Source organism: Saccopteryx leptura, chromosome 6 (genome assembly GCF_036850995.1).
Source record: "Saccopteryx leptura isolate mSacLep1 chromosome 6, mSacLep1_pri_phased_curated, whole genome shotgun sequence".
NCBI classification, from domain to species: Eukaryota; Metazoa; Chordata; class Mammalia; order Chiroptera; family Emballonuridae; genus Saccopteryx; species Saccopteryx leptura.
Window position 1 is genome coordinate 32,236,591 of NC_089508.1, and position 16,359 is coordinate 32,252,949.

The window sequence follows — 16,359 nt, forward strand, 5'->3', positions numbered from 1 at the left end:
TGGCTCAAATGGTTCAAGTGTCAGCCCCAAGCACTGAGGATAGCTTAGTTGGTCTGAGCGTTGGCCTCAGGCACTGAGGATAGCTCAGTTAATTTAAGCATTAGCCTCAGATAGGGGTTGTCAAGTGGATCTGGTCAGGGCGTATGCAGGAATCTGTCTATCTCCCCTCCTCTCACTATAAATAAATAAATAAATAAATAAATAATAAAATTCAACCAATGAATGCATAAATAAGTAGAACAACAAATTGATGTTTCTCTCTTCCTTCCTCTCCCTCCTTCCCCTTTCCTCCCTCTCTATTCTCCTTCCTCCCTTCCTCTCTCTAAAATCAATCAATAAATTTAAAATATATATATATATTCATGGGCCCTGGCCGGTTGGCTCAGCGGTAGAGCGTCGGCCTGGCGTGCAGGGGACCCGGGTTCGATTCCTGGCCAGGGCACATAGGAGAAGCGCCCATTTGCTTCTCCACCCCCCCCCTCCTTCCTCTCTGTCTCTCTCTTCCCCTCCTGCAGCCAGGGCTCCATTGGAGCAAAGATGGCCTGGGCGCTGGGGATGGCTCCTTGGCCTCTGCCTCAGGTGCTAGAGTGGCTCTGGTCGCCGCAGAGCGAGGCCCCTGGTGGGCAGAGCGTCGCCCCTGGTGGGCGTGCCAGGTGGATCCCGGTCGGGCGCATGCGGGAGTCTGTCTGACTGTCTCTCCCCGTTTCCAGCTTCAGAAAAATACAAAAAAATACAAAAAAAAAATAACAACAAAAAAAAATATTCATGGCAATGAGGAGAGATAGCTTCTATGAGGCAAAAGAGGAGTTGTGTCAGGATGCCAAGAGCAGAAGACACTTCCCCAGAGCCAGATTATTTCTGGAGAAAGGATGTTTGTTCTTGTCATATTCCTTCTAAACACTGAGATGAGAAATGCTTGGAAAGAATGTTAGAACAAGGTGGAGTAGGGAGTGTGCTGGTGTGGCAGCTGGAGCCAGAACTATTTTTTTCCCCAGGGGTGCCATGCTCCTGGTAGGGACTGAGAAGGTATTTAGTGCTTAAATAAGTGAGCGCTCACTTGTCTGGGTCTGAATGCATCATATTTGCCAGTTTGCCAGGGTCACAGGTCGGCCTACATGGACTGAGCTGTTTTTGATGGTTGCTCAGAAGTGAGCTTGTTCAAAACTTGATGCATGTGTTGTACATGACTGTGATGCCCTTACCAGTGAAATTGAACTTTTGAGATTATCCCAAGTGCATAAATGATGACATCTTCATCTCTGTGGCAAGTTCCAGGCTTCTGGTACTTTTCTCAGTCATTGAAGAAGAAAACCTACAGGATGGTCTTTAAAATACAGCTGTCTCTCGGTGGCCTTAATTTTTGTCCATACCTGGTGTCTTTAAGGTCCATACTCTGTAATTCAGATTCTCAATTCTTGGGGCTCTAATTATTATAAAAGTGACCCAAAGCTCCTCTCTCCTTTTTTTTTTTTTTTTTTTTTTTTTTGTATTTTTCTGAAGCTGAAAACGGGGAGGCAGTCAGACAGACTCCCGCATGCGCCCGAACGGGATCCACCCGGCACGCCCACCAGGGGGCGATGCTCTGCCCATCCAGGGTGTCACTCTGTTGTGACCAGAGCCAGTCTAGCGCCTGAGGCAGAGGCCATGGAGCCATCCCCAGCGCCCGGGCCATCTTTACTCCAATGGAGCCTTGGCTGCGGGAGAGGAAGAGAGAAACAGGGAGGAAGGAGAGGGGGAGGGGTGGAGAAGCAGATGGGCGCTTCTCCTGTGTGCCCTGGCCGGGTATCGAACCCGGGACTTCTGCACGCCAGGCTGAAGCTCTACCACTGAGCCAACCGGCCAGGGCCAAAGCTCCTCTCTTTATCCTTAGTTCTTTCCTGCTGTCAGAGTAAAAAATAAATAAAAAAGATTTTCTCTATTTTCCTAGTGGTTTTTGTATGTTTGCTTGTTTTGTTTGCTATCTGCATCATAGAAATGGAGGGCAAGTGGACCAGAGATGTTTTTGTGCGTTTAAGTAATTATATGCTTCTGGTTCTGTTTGTCCCTGGCTCAGCTGCCTAACTGTTCCCAAGCAGTTCAGTCTCATTTTGCTCATGACTGGCCTTTTCTAAGGTAACACTTGGATTCTGTCTCGGGGATAAAAAACTTGGGAAATGTTTTAAGTGGCTGTAACTTCATTGACAATGGAATTACAGTGGGTGGGTGTGGGCAAAACTTAAAGGCTAAATAAAGGCTCTTGGTAAGAACACATATGCTGAGAGATATTCCATCTTCCCTCTTTCCATAGCAACTTTATCTGTAAGAATAAACTTTCTGCTGGTTGTTAGTAAAGAATAGTTAAGAAGCCTGACCTGTGGTGGCGCAGTGGATAAAAGCGTCGACCCGGAATACTGAGGTCACCAGTTCAAAACCCTGGGCTTGCCCAGTCAAGGCACATATGGGAGTTGAAGCTTCCTGCTCCTCCCCTCCTTCTCTCTCTCTCTCTCTCCCCCCTCTAAAATGAATTAAAAAAAAAAGAATAGTTAAGAAAAAAATCTCAGCTCCAGTTCAGAGCTGTTTGCCTGCCATTACTGGAGCCTGTATACTTTCATCCATTTCATCATTTGATTTTTGTTTCCTTCTGTCTTCCCAGGTGGCATTGGTAGGGTGGTCAACGGAGCCTTCATGGTGCTGAAAGGGCATCGGTCTATTGTTAACCAGGTCCGATTTAACCCCCACACCTACATGATCTGCTCTTCTGGTGTAGAAAAGATTATCAAGGTGAGGCACCTTCCCCTTCTGTCCTTCTAGAGAAATTATTACAGTTGGAAGAAACCAAAACAATGTATGTAGGACCCCATATCTAAACATACTAATGGTCTATCAAAAATTCTCAATTATTTTGACATATTACAGAATATTGAAAAATTTATGTTAAAATGTGATTTAAAATCCTCCTTTTAGGATCATTTTTTTAAATGAGAAATAAATGTATTGTCATTCAAATATATTGACCAGTATTAACTCACAAGCTGTACACTCACAGGCTTTTGTAAAGATCCTTTGAAAAAGGATCAGTTGACACAGAGCAATTGTTTCTGCTGAGTGGTGGAGGTAACTTCCTAGTGGTCAGAAAGGTGAATTTACCAAATGCGCAGTGTCTCTCTTTTGGACACATGATATACTCTGGCAGATACTTTTATGCAACTTGCAGAAACAGAAATGGTTGACCTTCCTATCTTTGAAACCTAGAGAGAGCTGGGCCTAGGGAATACCGTCCTGCAGCTTGTGGTGGCTGCAGGCATTCCTTCACTGCGGCCACATCACTTCAGGGCCAGTACCTTCCAGTCTCTCTGCCCTGTTGTCAGACAACCTTCTCCCCATGTCTCAGGACTATTTTAAAAATAGTCACTAGACTTTGACACCTGACACTACCTGGATGCTCCTAATTTGCAGTGGCCCTTGATCTTGAGTCTGATGAATTCTGCTTTTTAAGGCTTATCTGGAGGTTAAGAAACCCATCATCCTTTAGTACTTACTGTCCTTTTTGTATTAATTGCCATCCTACTATGGCAAGGAATAACTAAGTGACTGCCAGAATCAGAGCTAAGTTGTCTCAGGGCATATCAAAACCCACTGTGGTTGCCATTGAGGCCAAACACCTGCATCAATTGCACATCAACTAAATGAACTTAACCTGCCAAGAAATATTTTTAGAGCCTACCACCGAGAGACCCAGCCTGGCTTGTATCCACAGAAAGATGGTTCCTTGCCCATCACTCAAATTCCAGCTGTTAGTAACCCTTTTCCAACATCTGAAACTGAGGGTTTGGAGCAAATTATAAATTCTTTTTTTCAAATGGTGAATTCTTGAGGACCCTGTGATAACTTTTAAGTAAAGATTGATGATATTCCACCCTAGAAAGTTAAAACTCCTCTCCTCTCCCCTTAAAATGGCCTTGAAAACCTGAGGGAAGTTTCAGGGGGGAAGTAAAAATTGGTTTGTGATGATTTGGTAGTTTTCATAGTTTTTTATTCTTTAAAAAAAATCCAGAGTTAAACCAAGTTGTATCTGAGGCAGGGGAAGCTATCAGAAATATACTGTTGGAGTGCGGGTCAGTATGCTTGTTTGTCCTGACTCCAGCTTCCTGTATTTAGATTTTGTTGGTCCCATGACTTTCATGATTACCCACATTTCCCCCTGGGGCTAACACAGGATTTAGAGATCATTTTTACTAACTTTTTCCTTTTACAGATGATGATATTTATGTTGCCACTTAACTGTCTGGGGTTAATTACACAGCTAATTAGTGGTAAAGCTAAGAAAGAACCCTGTTCTTTGTTCTTCCCCGGGCGCTGCCATACTCACCATACTAGTGGGAAGGCAGCAAGCAGGCAGCCTGATGTTCCTGCCGGATTTGATCATCTCAGTAGTACTTCACTTGGGCAGTCATTGAATTGGCCTTGTCCCTTGCATTACTTTCCCTTCTCCTTTGGCCTATGACTAATGGGTTGGCATGGTAACATGTCCTCTCCTGGACTGTTGACATCATTCTCTTTCTCAGAGAGCTTTGCTTGGGCATCATCTCCTTTAAAAGAAAGATTCCTGCCTGACTATGCACTCTGGGATGTTTCTGTGCTGAGTCTCCCCAATTACTGTTTAGTCAACTGGAGTCCTTACCCTAAAGATCATAGGTTGGAAACTAGCCAAGTTCTCAGAGAGAAAGGGAAGAAAATGTTTTCTCTCTGAGGTTATCCAGACTGAACTATGGAGCTCGCTGCTTCCAGGTTCCAGTGGAGTCTGAATCCTGTCCCAGCAGGAAGTACGTTTAGCCATCTGAAACCTTAAGTGAGGACAGCTGGTACCCTCAGCAGCTCTTAGAGTCCGCCTCCCATCTGTCAAATAAGGGTGCTCACAGGAGAGCCTGTGACTTACCTGTGCCTGACAATTTCTGACTATTCTGATAAATGTCACTTTCCTACTTGCTATTTCTTAGAGGATCAGTGGCTCAGAGAACATCATCCCACCACATTCTAGTCCAGCCTGATGCCTGCTTTTCTCTCTCTGCTTCTCTCTCCACTCTATCCCACCTTCTCCCTGTCTTGTCCTTTACTGCTACCTTTCGAGCCCAGAGGAGAAGAGTCCCCATTGTCAGGGTCAGCCTTTTCTCACCCATAACAGGTTTTCTATCCCCCCAAATGCCCACAGGTAGCAAAGGAGGGTGTTCATTTTGTAGTTAAACAGAAGTGAGGACAAGATGGGGCAAATACAGTTTTTTCTCACAAACCAATATTTATTTATTCACCCTATATGTGCTATAACTATTGTGTGCCGATTGTGCTAAGCCATACGCGGAACACAAAGGTAAAGAAAGGTAATGCAGGTCCCCCTCAGAATTGATGACTTGGTAGGAGAGACAAGAAATAAAGATAATGGAAAATGCAATAGGTGTACAAGAGGTATTTAAAAAGTGCTGTGGGAGGAGAGAGATTTTTCCCCCATCTGGGGTAATCTCAGTGTATGTATTTGAACTAGATTTTGAAGAACTAAGGCTGCAAAAGGGAGGGGAGGAGTAATATTGGAAGAACATTCTAAATAGGGGAATGGATATCATGTCATTGAATCAACAGATATTTATTGATCACCTACTGTGTTCCAAATATTATGCTTATGAATAAATGCTCAGAAGCAGCAAAGTGTAGGACCTGTTTTGGCCAAAATGATTGTGTTTGGCTAAAGTGAGGAGCACAAGAAGGCGGCTAAGGTACAAGGCTGGGAAGGTAGGCCAGAGGTAGGCCCACACTGTTATAGAAGCCAGATTACAGAATGTGGAGAACCCTTGAGTAGCAATTGAGGTCCTTATCTGTGTAGTTTTTCTTGATAGATGGACAAATTTCTAAATTTAGTATAATAGTGGGAGAAGAGAAGAGAGACTTAGAGCTGCTGCCTCAAGCATGCCATGGTCACTGTGTAGGTCAGAACATTGTTACTTAATTGCTTTCCATTATGATGATATTTGAATAAGAACTGAAATGTATCCTTTTCCTCAGCAGCCTCTTGAGCTAAACTTTTCACTGGGCTTGGAGGGACAGCTGTTCATCCCTCTTCCTTTTCTCATTAACCTTGCCCTATAAGGAGGCATGGCTAGTTACATTTAATATATGACAGGAAGTTGTATTTTCATGGCTTCACTTCTGAGTTGTTGACTTTTACTGTAAAGAAATAAACAATTTCAAAAAAAATGCCTGACTGGTAATGGCGCAGTGGATAGAGCATTGACCTAGGAAACCCCTATGTTGCCAGCTTGAGCACAGGTTCATTGAGCTTGAGCGCGGGATAATCAACATGATCTCCTAGTTGCTGGCTTGAAGCCCAAGGTCACTGGCTCGGTTCAAGTGCTCTCCCCTATCAAAGTACATATGAGAAGCAATCAATGAACAACTAAAGTGACGCAACTACGAGTTGATGCTTCTCTCTCTCTCTCAAAAAAAAAAAAAAAGAAGAAGAAGAAGCATCAACTCATGGTTGCATCGCTTTAGTTGTTCATTGATTGCTTCTTATATGTGCCTTGACGGGGGGGGGGGGGGGATTCCAGCCTAGCTTGTGACCCCTTGCTCAAAGCAGCCACATTGGGCTTCAAGCCAGCGACCTTTGGGCTCAAGCCAGCAACTGTGGGATCATGTTGATGATCCCACACTTAAGATGGATGAGCCTGTGCTCAAGCTGGCAACCTCAACATTTTGAACCTGGGACTTCAGCATCCCAGGTCAACACTATATTCACTGCACCACTACCGGCCAGGCAGAGTTGATGCTTCTTATCTCTCTCCCTTCCTCTCTCTCTCTCTCTCTCTCTCTCTCTCTCTCTCAAAAACAAAAGAAGGAAGGAAGGAAGTTTACAAATGCTTTAAATAGATATTTTATGGGTGAGGGAAGACCAGGATAATAGGGACCATCGGTACTTCTAGTGTTAAAAAGTCTCTTGGAGGATGTGTCCAAAACTTGCTGATTGAGGTATTCAGCCACTAAATGAAAGAGAAAGCACCACATTTTTTGGTGCTTTGGTATGGACTATGGATATGATCCTCATTTCTACAGATGAGAAAAGAAACTTTCCAGGGTGAAGTCATTTGCCCAGGGCTATATAAAGTGGTGAGGCTGGGGTGCCGACCTGTTCTGCCTGCTCCTGCAGTTCTGTGCTGCAGATCTCTTGAGGCTAGAAGACTGGCTGTTTATGATGGGTTTTGTTTTGCTATGAATCTTCATATTGGATAACTGTCATCTATCCACTGCTTAGATGAGGGAGCTGAGCTTCACCCAGGGTCACCAGCTAACTAGGAGCCAAGTGGGAACCCACACTCAAGTCTCCTGCCTCCTGATCCAGCATTTTGTTCCATTACTCCAAGCTTCAGGAATGAAAGTCTACCTCAGCTTAATATATCCCAGAGTCCAAATAAAAGCTGACTTTCAGTGTAATAGTTTTCATTCCTGAAGTGAAGACATAGGGCCCTGGATAGTAGATTAGAACCTAGAAACTAGTTTGTTGGATAGTTAGACCAGCATCTTGCCATTAATATTTTGTACTTTTGTTAACAAATTCTGAGTTCTGTGAAGTACATATAGACTTAGCTTCATGTTAAACCACATGGTTAGGAACATTTTACCATTTTTAAACTGGGGCAGTGAGAGATTTGGCCCAGAATACAGACTAAGACCACAAAACATCTAAGGGCGCTGCCTTTAGGACCCTGCCCCCATTTCTGTAGTCACTTTGAATGAATGAATCCCCACGAAGCACTTGGCTCAGTGCTTGGCAGCTCAGCGCTTCCATAAGTGGAGGTCGTCATAACGCTATTCCGTAGCTCTGCCACTAGCACTCGTGGTGTTTCTCGTGTTCGTTGCCCTCGAACTTCTTTCAGGCGTCTATTCTAAGAGGTACATTACAGCTTGTGCCCGTTGCTGAAGGCTGTGTTTTAATGTTTCTCAAACATTGAGTCTCAAAGAATTTGTGACTCTCTTTAGACAAACCCATTATTTTCTGCTACTTACTTTTTACTAGCTATATTCTAGTGTTTCTTAAAAGTTGGTTCACTTACTCATTCCATGAATGCTTGTTAAGAATGCAGAACCCTGGCCTGACCTGTGGTGGCACAGTGGATAAAGCGTCGACCTGGAAATGCTGAAGTCGCCGGTTCGAAACCCTGGGCTTGCCTGGTCAAGGCACATATGGGAGTTGATGCTTCCAGCTCCTCCCCCCTGTCTCTTTCTCTCCTCTCTCTCTTCTGTCTAAAAATGAATAAACTAAAAAAAAAAAAATTAAAAAAAAAAAAAAAGAATGCAGAACCCTGATCCCTACCCGTGATTTATTGAATCAAAATCTCTAAGGGTGGGTGGGGCTGAGATGTCAATGTTGAAATTATTCTTTAGGTCATTCTTGTGCCCTCCAAAGTTTGACAACCACTGCAGTAAACTCCCCTGGGTGAGACTGTGAAGCTGGAGAGGGGAGAACAACGGAGTAGTTGTGGGCAGGGAACAGAGTTGAAGGAGGGATGAATGTGAGTTGGGAATTGGTGGAGAACCAACCTGGAAGGTTTCTTCAGCCCCTCTTGAACGGGGGATCCTCCAAAGAGGCGCTACCAACCAGGAGTTGAAGTGAAAGCGTGGAGGGAACAGGCTTCAGGAAATTCATGGAGGCGAATTTGTCCTTGGATAGCTTTGGGGAAATGGAGCCAGCCATTGTCTTTAGAGGATAGGGAATGAGGAGCCAGTTTTCTGGGTTGGGTGCCATCTAAAGATAGACACCAGCCTGTCAGGCAAGAAAATTGCCTGGAATTTCATCTGAGTTGCCATGGCTACCGGCTAATACAACCAAGCTTCTTTGTGCTGCTCTGTGGACCAGGCTGGCATTCAGGTGAAGGTAATCGTTCTCATTTGCAATGACAACTTAATTACCTTGAACTTGATTTTTGCTTAACTTATTTATTCAACTTACAAAGTTGGGCCTTTGCATTCAGACAGACCTGAGTTTGAATCCTAGTTCAGTGACATTTGGGCTATGAGCCCACATTTCTTTTTTTTTCTTCTATTTTTTCTTTTTTTCTTTTTAATTTTAATGGGGTGGCATTGATCAATCAGGGGAACCCACATTTCTGACCATGGAATGGAAAAGTGTTAAGGGATGGGCCTACAGTCTTGGGTGGAGGTAGGGGTATCCTACCTATTCCTGCAGTCACAGAAGAGTTGGGGAGCAAACCAGCAGCTCCCTAGTTAAGAGAACCCAGTTCCCTGGGTAACTGATGCTTGCATGTCCAAGAGGGAACTGCAGTGTAGGCAGTTGGCTATTCTCATCAAGCTCCAGTAAGCAATTCCCATTAGTTAAAAATAGAAATGTTGCAGTTGGAGAGAAGTGAGTTATAGGCTGAAATATTAACTGCTGCGGAGAACTGACTGCTGGGTCTGTTTTCACGTCGGCAAAGTGGTGCCTCTCTGTGCACAGCTTCAGTCTTCTGAGAGTTTTGAACACATTGGTCAATCTTGAAATCCTCATCTATCCTCTGAAATTTTATACTTTCCACATCACTAATAGAGGAAGTTAAAAGGGCAGGCGGATTGTGGGGGAGATGGTGTGTGGTTATCCCGGGCCTAGAGATAGGACTGAGGTCTCCTGACTAACGATAAGGCCTAGACCGTGCTTTTTCCCACATCTGACTATAGACGCCTCGGTTTTTATATGTGCCCAAAATAATCCAGTCTGATAAAGAATGTATGTTTTAAAGTTGGTTGGCAAGTCCTGCCTAAATGATAGGAAGTGCCTGGGGAAGCTCTGCCTTGGTGTTCTTTATCATCATCAGCTTTACAGCACTTTCCAATCAGCCCTGTTGGTCTTGATTTCCCTTTCTGTGCAGATCTGGAGCCCATACAAGCAGCCAGGGTGTACCGGAGACCTGGACGGTCGGATTGAGGATGATTCCCGCTGCCTCTACACCCATGAGGAGTACATCAGCCTTGTGCTGAACAGTGGGAGTGGCCTGTCGCATGACTACGCCAACCAGTCTGTACAGGAAGACCCCCGGATGATGGCCTTCTTTGACTCCCTGGTGCGCCGTGAGATCGAGGGCTGGAGCTCTGATTCAGACAGCGACCTGAGTGAGAGCACCATCCTCCAGCTACACGCAGGGGTCAGCGAGCGCTCGGGCTATACGGACTCTGAGTCCTCGGCCTCGCTGCCCCGCTCCCCCCCACCCACAGTGGATGAGTCTGCGGACAGCGCCTTCCACCTGGGCCCCCTCCGGGTCACCACCACAAACACAGTGGCCGCCACTCCGCCACCACCCACTTGCGAGGACGCAGCTTCTCGCCAGCAGCGCCTGTCAGCTCTGCGGCGCTACCAGGACAAACGCCTCCTGGCACTTTCCAACGAGTCCGATTCTGAAGAAAATGCCTGTGAGGTTGAACTGGACACCGATCTCTTCCCCCGGCCACGGTCTCCCAGCCCCGAAGATGAGTCCAGCAGCTCTAGCAGCTCCAGCAGCTCCGAGGATGAGGAGGAGCTGAATGAGCGCCGAGCATCCACCCGCCAGCGGAATGCCATGCGGCGCCGACAAAAGACGCCCCGAGAAGAGAGGCCCAGTGTCCCGCCCAAGCCCGCCAACACCTACATTGGGGAAGACAACTATGACTATCCCCAGATCAAAGTGGACGACCTCTCTTCCTCCCCCACCTCCTCCCCTGAGCGGAGCGCTTCCGCCCTGGAGGTTCAGCCAAGCCGGGCATCACCAACTTCGGACATAGAGTCAGTTGAGCGGAAGATTTATAAAGCTTACAAGTGGCTCCGCTACTCCTATATCTCCTACTCAAATAAAGATGGAGAGAGCTCCCTGGTGTCTGGGGAAGCGGATGAAGGGAGAGCGGGAACCAGCTGTAAGGACAGCCCAGCCCCTTCCTCCAGTAAGGAAGCCTGTCTAAACGCAGCAGCCCAGAGGAACCAGGACCTGTCCCCTGAAGGCCGCAGCAAGGATGCTTTAAAAGAAGAGACTTCTGCTAGATACCCCAGCATTGCCTCGGGCCACGAGCACAGCGGCCACTCTTGGGCAGAGGCACCAGAGGACACCTCTCAGGACACTAACAATGGTAGCTCTGTAGAATACTCTTTTGAAACGAAGAAGCTCAATGGAAAGGCTCTGAGCAAGGCCATGAGCAGCCGGGCTGAGGAGCCACCCTCTCCTCCTGTCCCCAAGGCATCTGGCTCCACTCTCAACAGTGAGTCTGACAACTGTCCCAGGACCCAGTCTGATGACAGTGAAGAGAGGGGCCTCGAAACCATCTGTGCCAACCACAACAATGGACGTTTACACCCCCGGCTCCCTCACCCCCACAACAATGGACAGAACTTTGGGGAACTGGAAGCAGTGGCCTGCTCTTCCCCAGGACGCTCAGACACTGACCATAACTTGTCCCTGACAGGGACACTCCTACACAAAGATTGTTGTGGGTCTGAAATGGCCTGTGAGAGCCCCAGTGCTGGAACGAGAGAGGACCCCGCTGACCCCCCAGGCGTAGGCAGCAGCAGGGCCACGCACGGCCACAGTGGCCGCAAAAGGCGCCGAGGTGAATTGGAAGATCCGGATTCAGAGAATTCCTCCTCAGAGAAGAAATTAAAAACATGATAAATACAAAGGGAAAACAAAAAGCTACAAAAAGGAGCTTTACAAAAAAAAATTTTTTTAATCCTGTTTAGTGAACAAAGAGGAAAGAAAAAAAAAAAGGTATTAAAGGCACATAAAACCAGGGCCTGAATTTTGTGTCTGATGCTGCTCCCTTCTATTCAACAATGGGTCTGATGTTTAGTTAGCCTTTGGCTTGTGCTGTGTTAAGAAAGGGGGGAAATCCCAGTGACTCTTTCTAGTAAAACAGCATAGTGTTCCTGTGCAGATTCTGTTAACATAAACCCTCGTTGAGACATTTGAGTTGTTGTGTATGTGCACTGGCACGCGTGAGCTCATTGTTTCAGACTGCGTCTTCAGTTCTCCATTAGAGAAGGATCTGTGGATCTGTGCTTTTTGCCATCTCACCTTGTTTACATGCTGTAGGTGTTCTGGTCTTAACGATGAGTACCTGCTAAACCAGGCTGTTCTGCCAGTGAGCAGAGATTTGTGCGGAAAGACTGGAAGGAGCATGAGAACAGCCCTTCCGCCCATGGGCTGTGCTGGGAAGGAAAGCATGGTTCCTTTCTTAAAGAAATCTTCCATGTTTTCTCGTAGTAGCACTTCGGCATTGAACATTTAACATAAATGTACTAAAAGTGGAGCATTTTTCATGCTAATGAGAGGTTAGCACTTAAGATGAGATTCAAGAGAACATAGATCCCTAATAAATTTCACTGATTGCAAATGGAGCGATGTTACAACACATACTGTACGGAGGCCATAAAATTTAACTAGTTGTGGGTAACACTTTAACCAGTTAGATACTTAGTTCTGAAAGGCATTCAAAAGGCCTGCAGGCGCTATCTTGGCCCCCTGTGATGGCGTCTAGGCATATTGAAGAAGGGGAAAAGACAGCTCTCAAGAGCTCTGTGCTCAAGCTACTACAGTGGATGTTATGTGTGTTAACAAGTGTAGTAAAGAACAAGTGTGGTACTATATTAATTTAATTCAACCCAAAATGACTGGTGAGAATTGATGGGCCTGGCGTCTTCCCTCAGGCTTGTGGTTGGCAGAGGCTGTGGTGTTCTGACTAGATCTGCAAAGCAGTGAGCATCTTGAAGTAACGGATTCTTATTGAGTAGGTCTGAGAGGAGGCAGAGCATGTAAAGAGAAGAGTCACTGGTTTAAGACTCCTGGCTCCACTCCATTTTGTTTAGGTAGATAAAGATTGAGAGGGGAAAGGCCGAGAGATTGTCAGCATTGCAATGGTAGTTACGGTCACTTCGTAATCAATGAAATATGTGCAAGACAGGATAACTAGGAATGACCAGCTCTCTTGTCATAGAAGTCACGAAAAGACAGGAGAATATTGGCAAGAAATGAGGAAGAGAGAGAGGAGAACACTATAACTTTCTTGAGCACAAAGGTGCTAGACAACTAGGTACCCCACCGGCAGTGGTATAGAGAGGACCCCATGTGTGACTGGTGTGGCCTCCCTGATCCTGTTAGAGGAGGACCTCTCCTGCTGGGACTGGGACCAAGGGAGACGGCCTGTGAAGGATAAACACTTGGATGGATTTCGGCACTGGAGGAGGAGAGGTTATTTATAAAGAGTGTTGTTGATCGAAGCCAAAAGGAGATGTAATCTTGCTACACGTTGTGAAAGGAAAGATGTGCCTGGTATGTGTGATGTGACTTGGGTGTGAAAACACTGCTTTAGAAGAGAGAAGGAGATGAAGGAGTGTGAGTAGCAGTAGAGATGCTTGCAATTTAACACCTGTAATCTCACTGGGAGAGTGGGAAAAGTGATTCTGTAACCATTAGAATTACTTTGGATTTGTAATCAAAATGGTTTTATGATTTGTCTTTGACTCTTCACAGATAATTGTAAATTCTGGTTTTATAAGCCCAAGTCATTTTACATTTGCTTTTTCCAAAAGTTATTAAATTGGAATTTTTTAATCCTTTATATACAAAAAAGATATAATCATTCAGTGTGTGTTTCTCTTCCCCTTCCTAGTCAGCATACTCAATCTCTTTGGTTTATTTAATCAGTAGATATCCTTTTCTTCTCTAAGGATAATTCAGTATCTTCTTGGAGAATAAAGAAGTAGTTAAGGTTTCCTTGTGAACCAGCCACTTCATAGTTACTGTTCCCAAATGTGGGAACTTGGTCTTTTCATGTTAAAAGCCTTATCTTATTTGAGTATTCAAAAGAGAAGTCAAAGTTCATTCTGGTTCAACATTTGTATCCAAGAAAGATCCTTTTTAAGTAAGGATGCCTTTCATATTGGGAGAGACTTCCTAGCACCCCAGGTTCAGTTTGCCAGGAGATAGGCCCCACGAGATACCCGTAGAAGCAGGCTGAGAATGCTTGTCTCTGTGGCTACTCCAGCCTCATTTCCAGAAATCTCCTGTCTGTGACTGTGGTCCTGGGAACCTAGCAGGACCTACTTCCAGGTTCCTTTGCCTAAACCCATATAGAATTGAGGCCCCGACTCTGGAGGCACATTTAATCCCCAGATTGTTCCATGATAGGTATTTGACTAGCAGAATGATGGCACTGATTAGATGAAGAGCTCTTCAAAAGTGCCTTTTGGGTTTTTTTTCTACATCCTGTACATAAAAGTTTAAGTGGCTGGTCCAGGTATATAAAACCATTTCTCTCCACTTTATTTTCCACCTGGTTTTCTAAGTGATTCCTATGTCTTTAGGACAGCAGGTAAAGGAATTAAGTGAGTAGCTGGCCTGGGGCAAACGAAGGTTGCTACTGTGCTTGATTTACGAAGCCGGGAGTCCCTTGTTTGTCAAGGGGCATTCCTCTGCTGAAGCCTTACCTCCTCACAGCCCCCCTCTCTCCCAGCTCTGCTAGCTCTTCTCCTGTGTGTACGCAAATAAACCTGTTGTTCACTTCTCACGGCTTCCTCTTCTCTGCCAGGGAAGACTTGGTTGCTTAAACACCCCTTCTTCATTTCTTGTCTGTTTTAATTCTCGCATAGTTGGAAACTTGATTTAACACTACCCTGAAGACCAGAAGAAACACTTGCCCAATGGTCACTGTCACTTTTAGGTATTAGGACAAAGGTCACACCTGGACAGCAAAATATAGGGTAGGCGGAGATATCTACTTGTTCTCCTTTACCAGGCTTAGATGAACTCAGGATAGTGAAATCCTGGAATTGACCATTTTGTTGGTTTGGAACTGAGGGAATCAGGGAAGCAACATTACACACAGCCCACAAAGTGTTCTCTGAGCCCTGGCCAGATGGCTCAGTTGGTTTGAGCGTCCTGAAGTGCCAAGGTTGCCAGTTTAATCCCTGGTCAGGGAACAGCTCGATGTTCCTGTATCTCTTCCTCTCTCTTTCCCTATCTCACTGATACCAATAAATTAAAATTAAAAAGAAAGAAAAAGAAATTTTTTCTTGGTTTCCAAATATCAGATTACTTTTCCTGCCCTGTCTCAGGCATGCACTACAAACTTTTTTTTTTTTTACAGAGACAGAGAGAGAGAGTCAGAGAGAGGGATAGATAGGGACAGACAGATAGGAATGGAGAGAGATGAGAAGCATCAATCATCAGTTTTTTGTTGCGACACCTTAGTTGTTCATTGATTGCTTTCTCATACATGTGCCTTGACCATGGGGCTACAGCAGACCAAGTGACCCCTTGCTCGAGCCAGCAACCTTGGGTCCAAGCTGGTGAGCTTTGCTCAAACCAGATGAGCCCATGCTCAAGCTGGCGACCTCAGGGTCTCGAACCTGAGTCCTCCGCATCCCAGTCCAATGCTCTATCCACTGCGCCACTGCCTGGTCAGGCTGCAAACATTTTTTCTTATGTATCTTGCCTGTAAATCTGCCTCTTTCAGTTAACTGAAAAATTCCTGCCAACCTCACAAGACTCTTGTGAGGAAAATAGACCTTGCGAAGAAAGAGTATCCTTCCCTTATGACCTGAGCAAGACCCTGCCAGGGTTGAAACACTAAGGTGAAGTAAGGCTCATTGAGTCCATGCTTGCCCACGGCAGCAGGATAATGGCTCTGGACAAGGCATGTGGTTCTCAGGACGGGTATTTCAGTCTGAGGGCTCATCTATCCTTGAGTACTCATCCTGGAATGAAATGACATGAATTCAAGTAGTTTGGAAGTGATTGTGAAGTCTTTAAAGAACAGTGCTTTCCACATGCAACAGAAGAAAAGTGTGCCTGAAAAGGAACTCGGAGCCATCTGCTCCCGAAAGGTAGTAAGATACTTCTGAAAATGGAGGCTTCGAGACAAAGATGAACTTCACTGGGGCCAGTGTTAATGTGGCCAGGAACAAGAAGGAGGAGTTGCTCAATTTTCTTCACTTAACAGGTTTTACTCAAGCTGTGTGCATAAGGGTCCTGCAGTCTTATCTATAAGACAGTCATGTTGTAAGGAAATGGGATATCTAGCATGGCAAATTACTGAAGTTGGGAAATGACTTCTTTCTGGAGCCCAAAGCCATGAGCTAATGGAATATTCCAGCTGAAGTACAGAATGCTCACTTACAAGTCTCCCTCTATCTATCTGGCTTTGTTAGTTACCCCACCAGTGCCAGAGAAAGCCAATAAAACACTCAGATATCTGAGTGTCGACCCAGGATCCTTAGGTATGAGAGATATTCCTTTTTTTTTTTTTCAAGTGAGAGGTGAGAGGAGGGGAGATAGACTTTGCATGTGCCCCAACTGGATCCACCTGGCAACCCCCTGTCTGGGG

The 16,359-nt window shown here is 45.5% G+C and overlaps 1 protein-coding gene across 2 annotated transcripts in view; it reads left to right on the plus strand.

The window, feature by feature from the left end:
* DCAF5 (DDB1 and CUL4 associated factor 5) overlaps positions 1-14,538 on the plus strand; it is a 139,769-nt gene extending 125,231 nt beyond the window's left edge. For both annotated transcript variants that reach the window (XM_066387980.1, XM_066387981.1), the window contains exons 8-9: positions 2,633-2,760; positions 9,885-14,538. In XM_066387980.1, coding sequence (XP_066244077.1) covers positions 2,633-2,760; positions 9,885-11,645 — 1,889 coding nt within the window. In that variant the 3' untranslated portion in view covers positions 11,646-14,538. The remainder of the gene's footprint in view (positions 1-2,632; positions 2,761-9,884) is intronic.
* Positions 14,539-16,359: the final 1,821 nt, after the last annotated feature.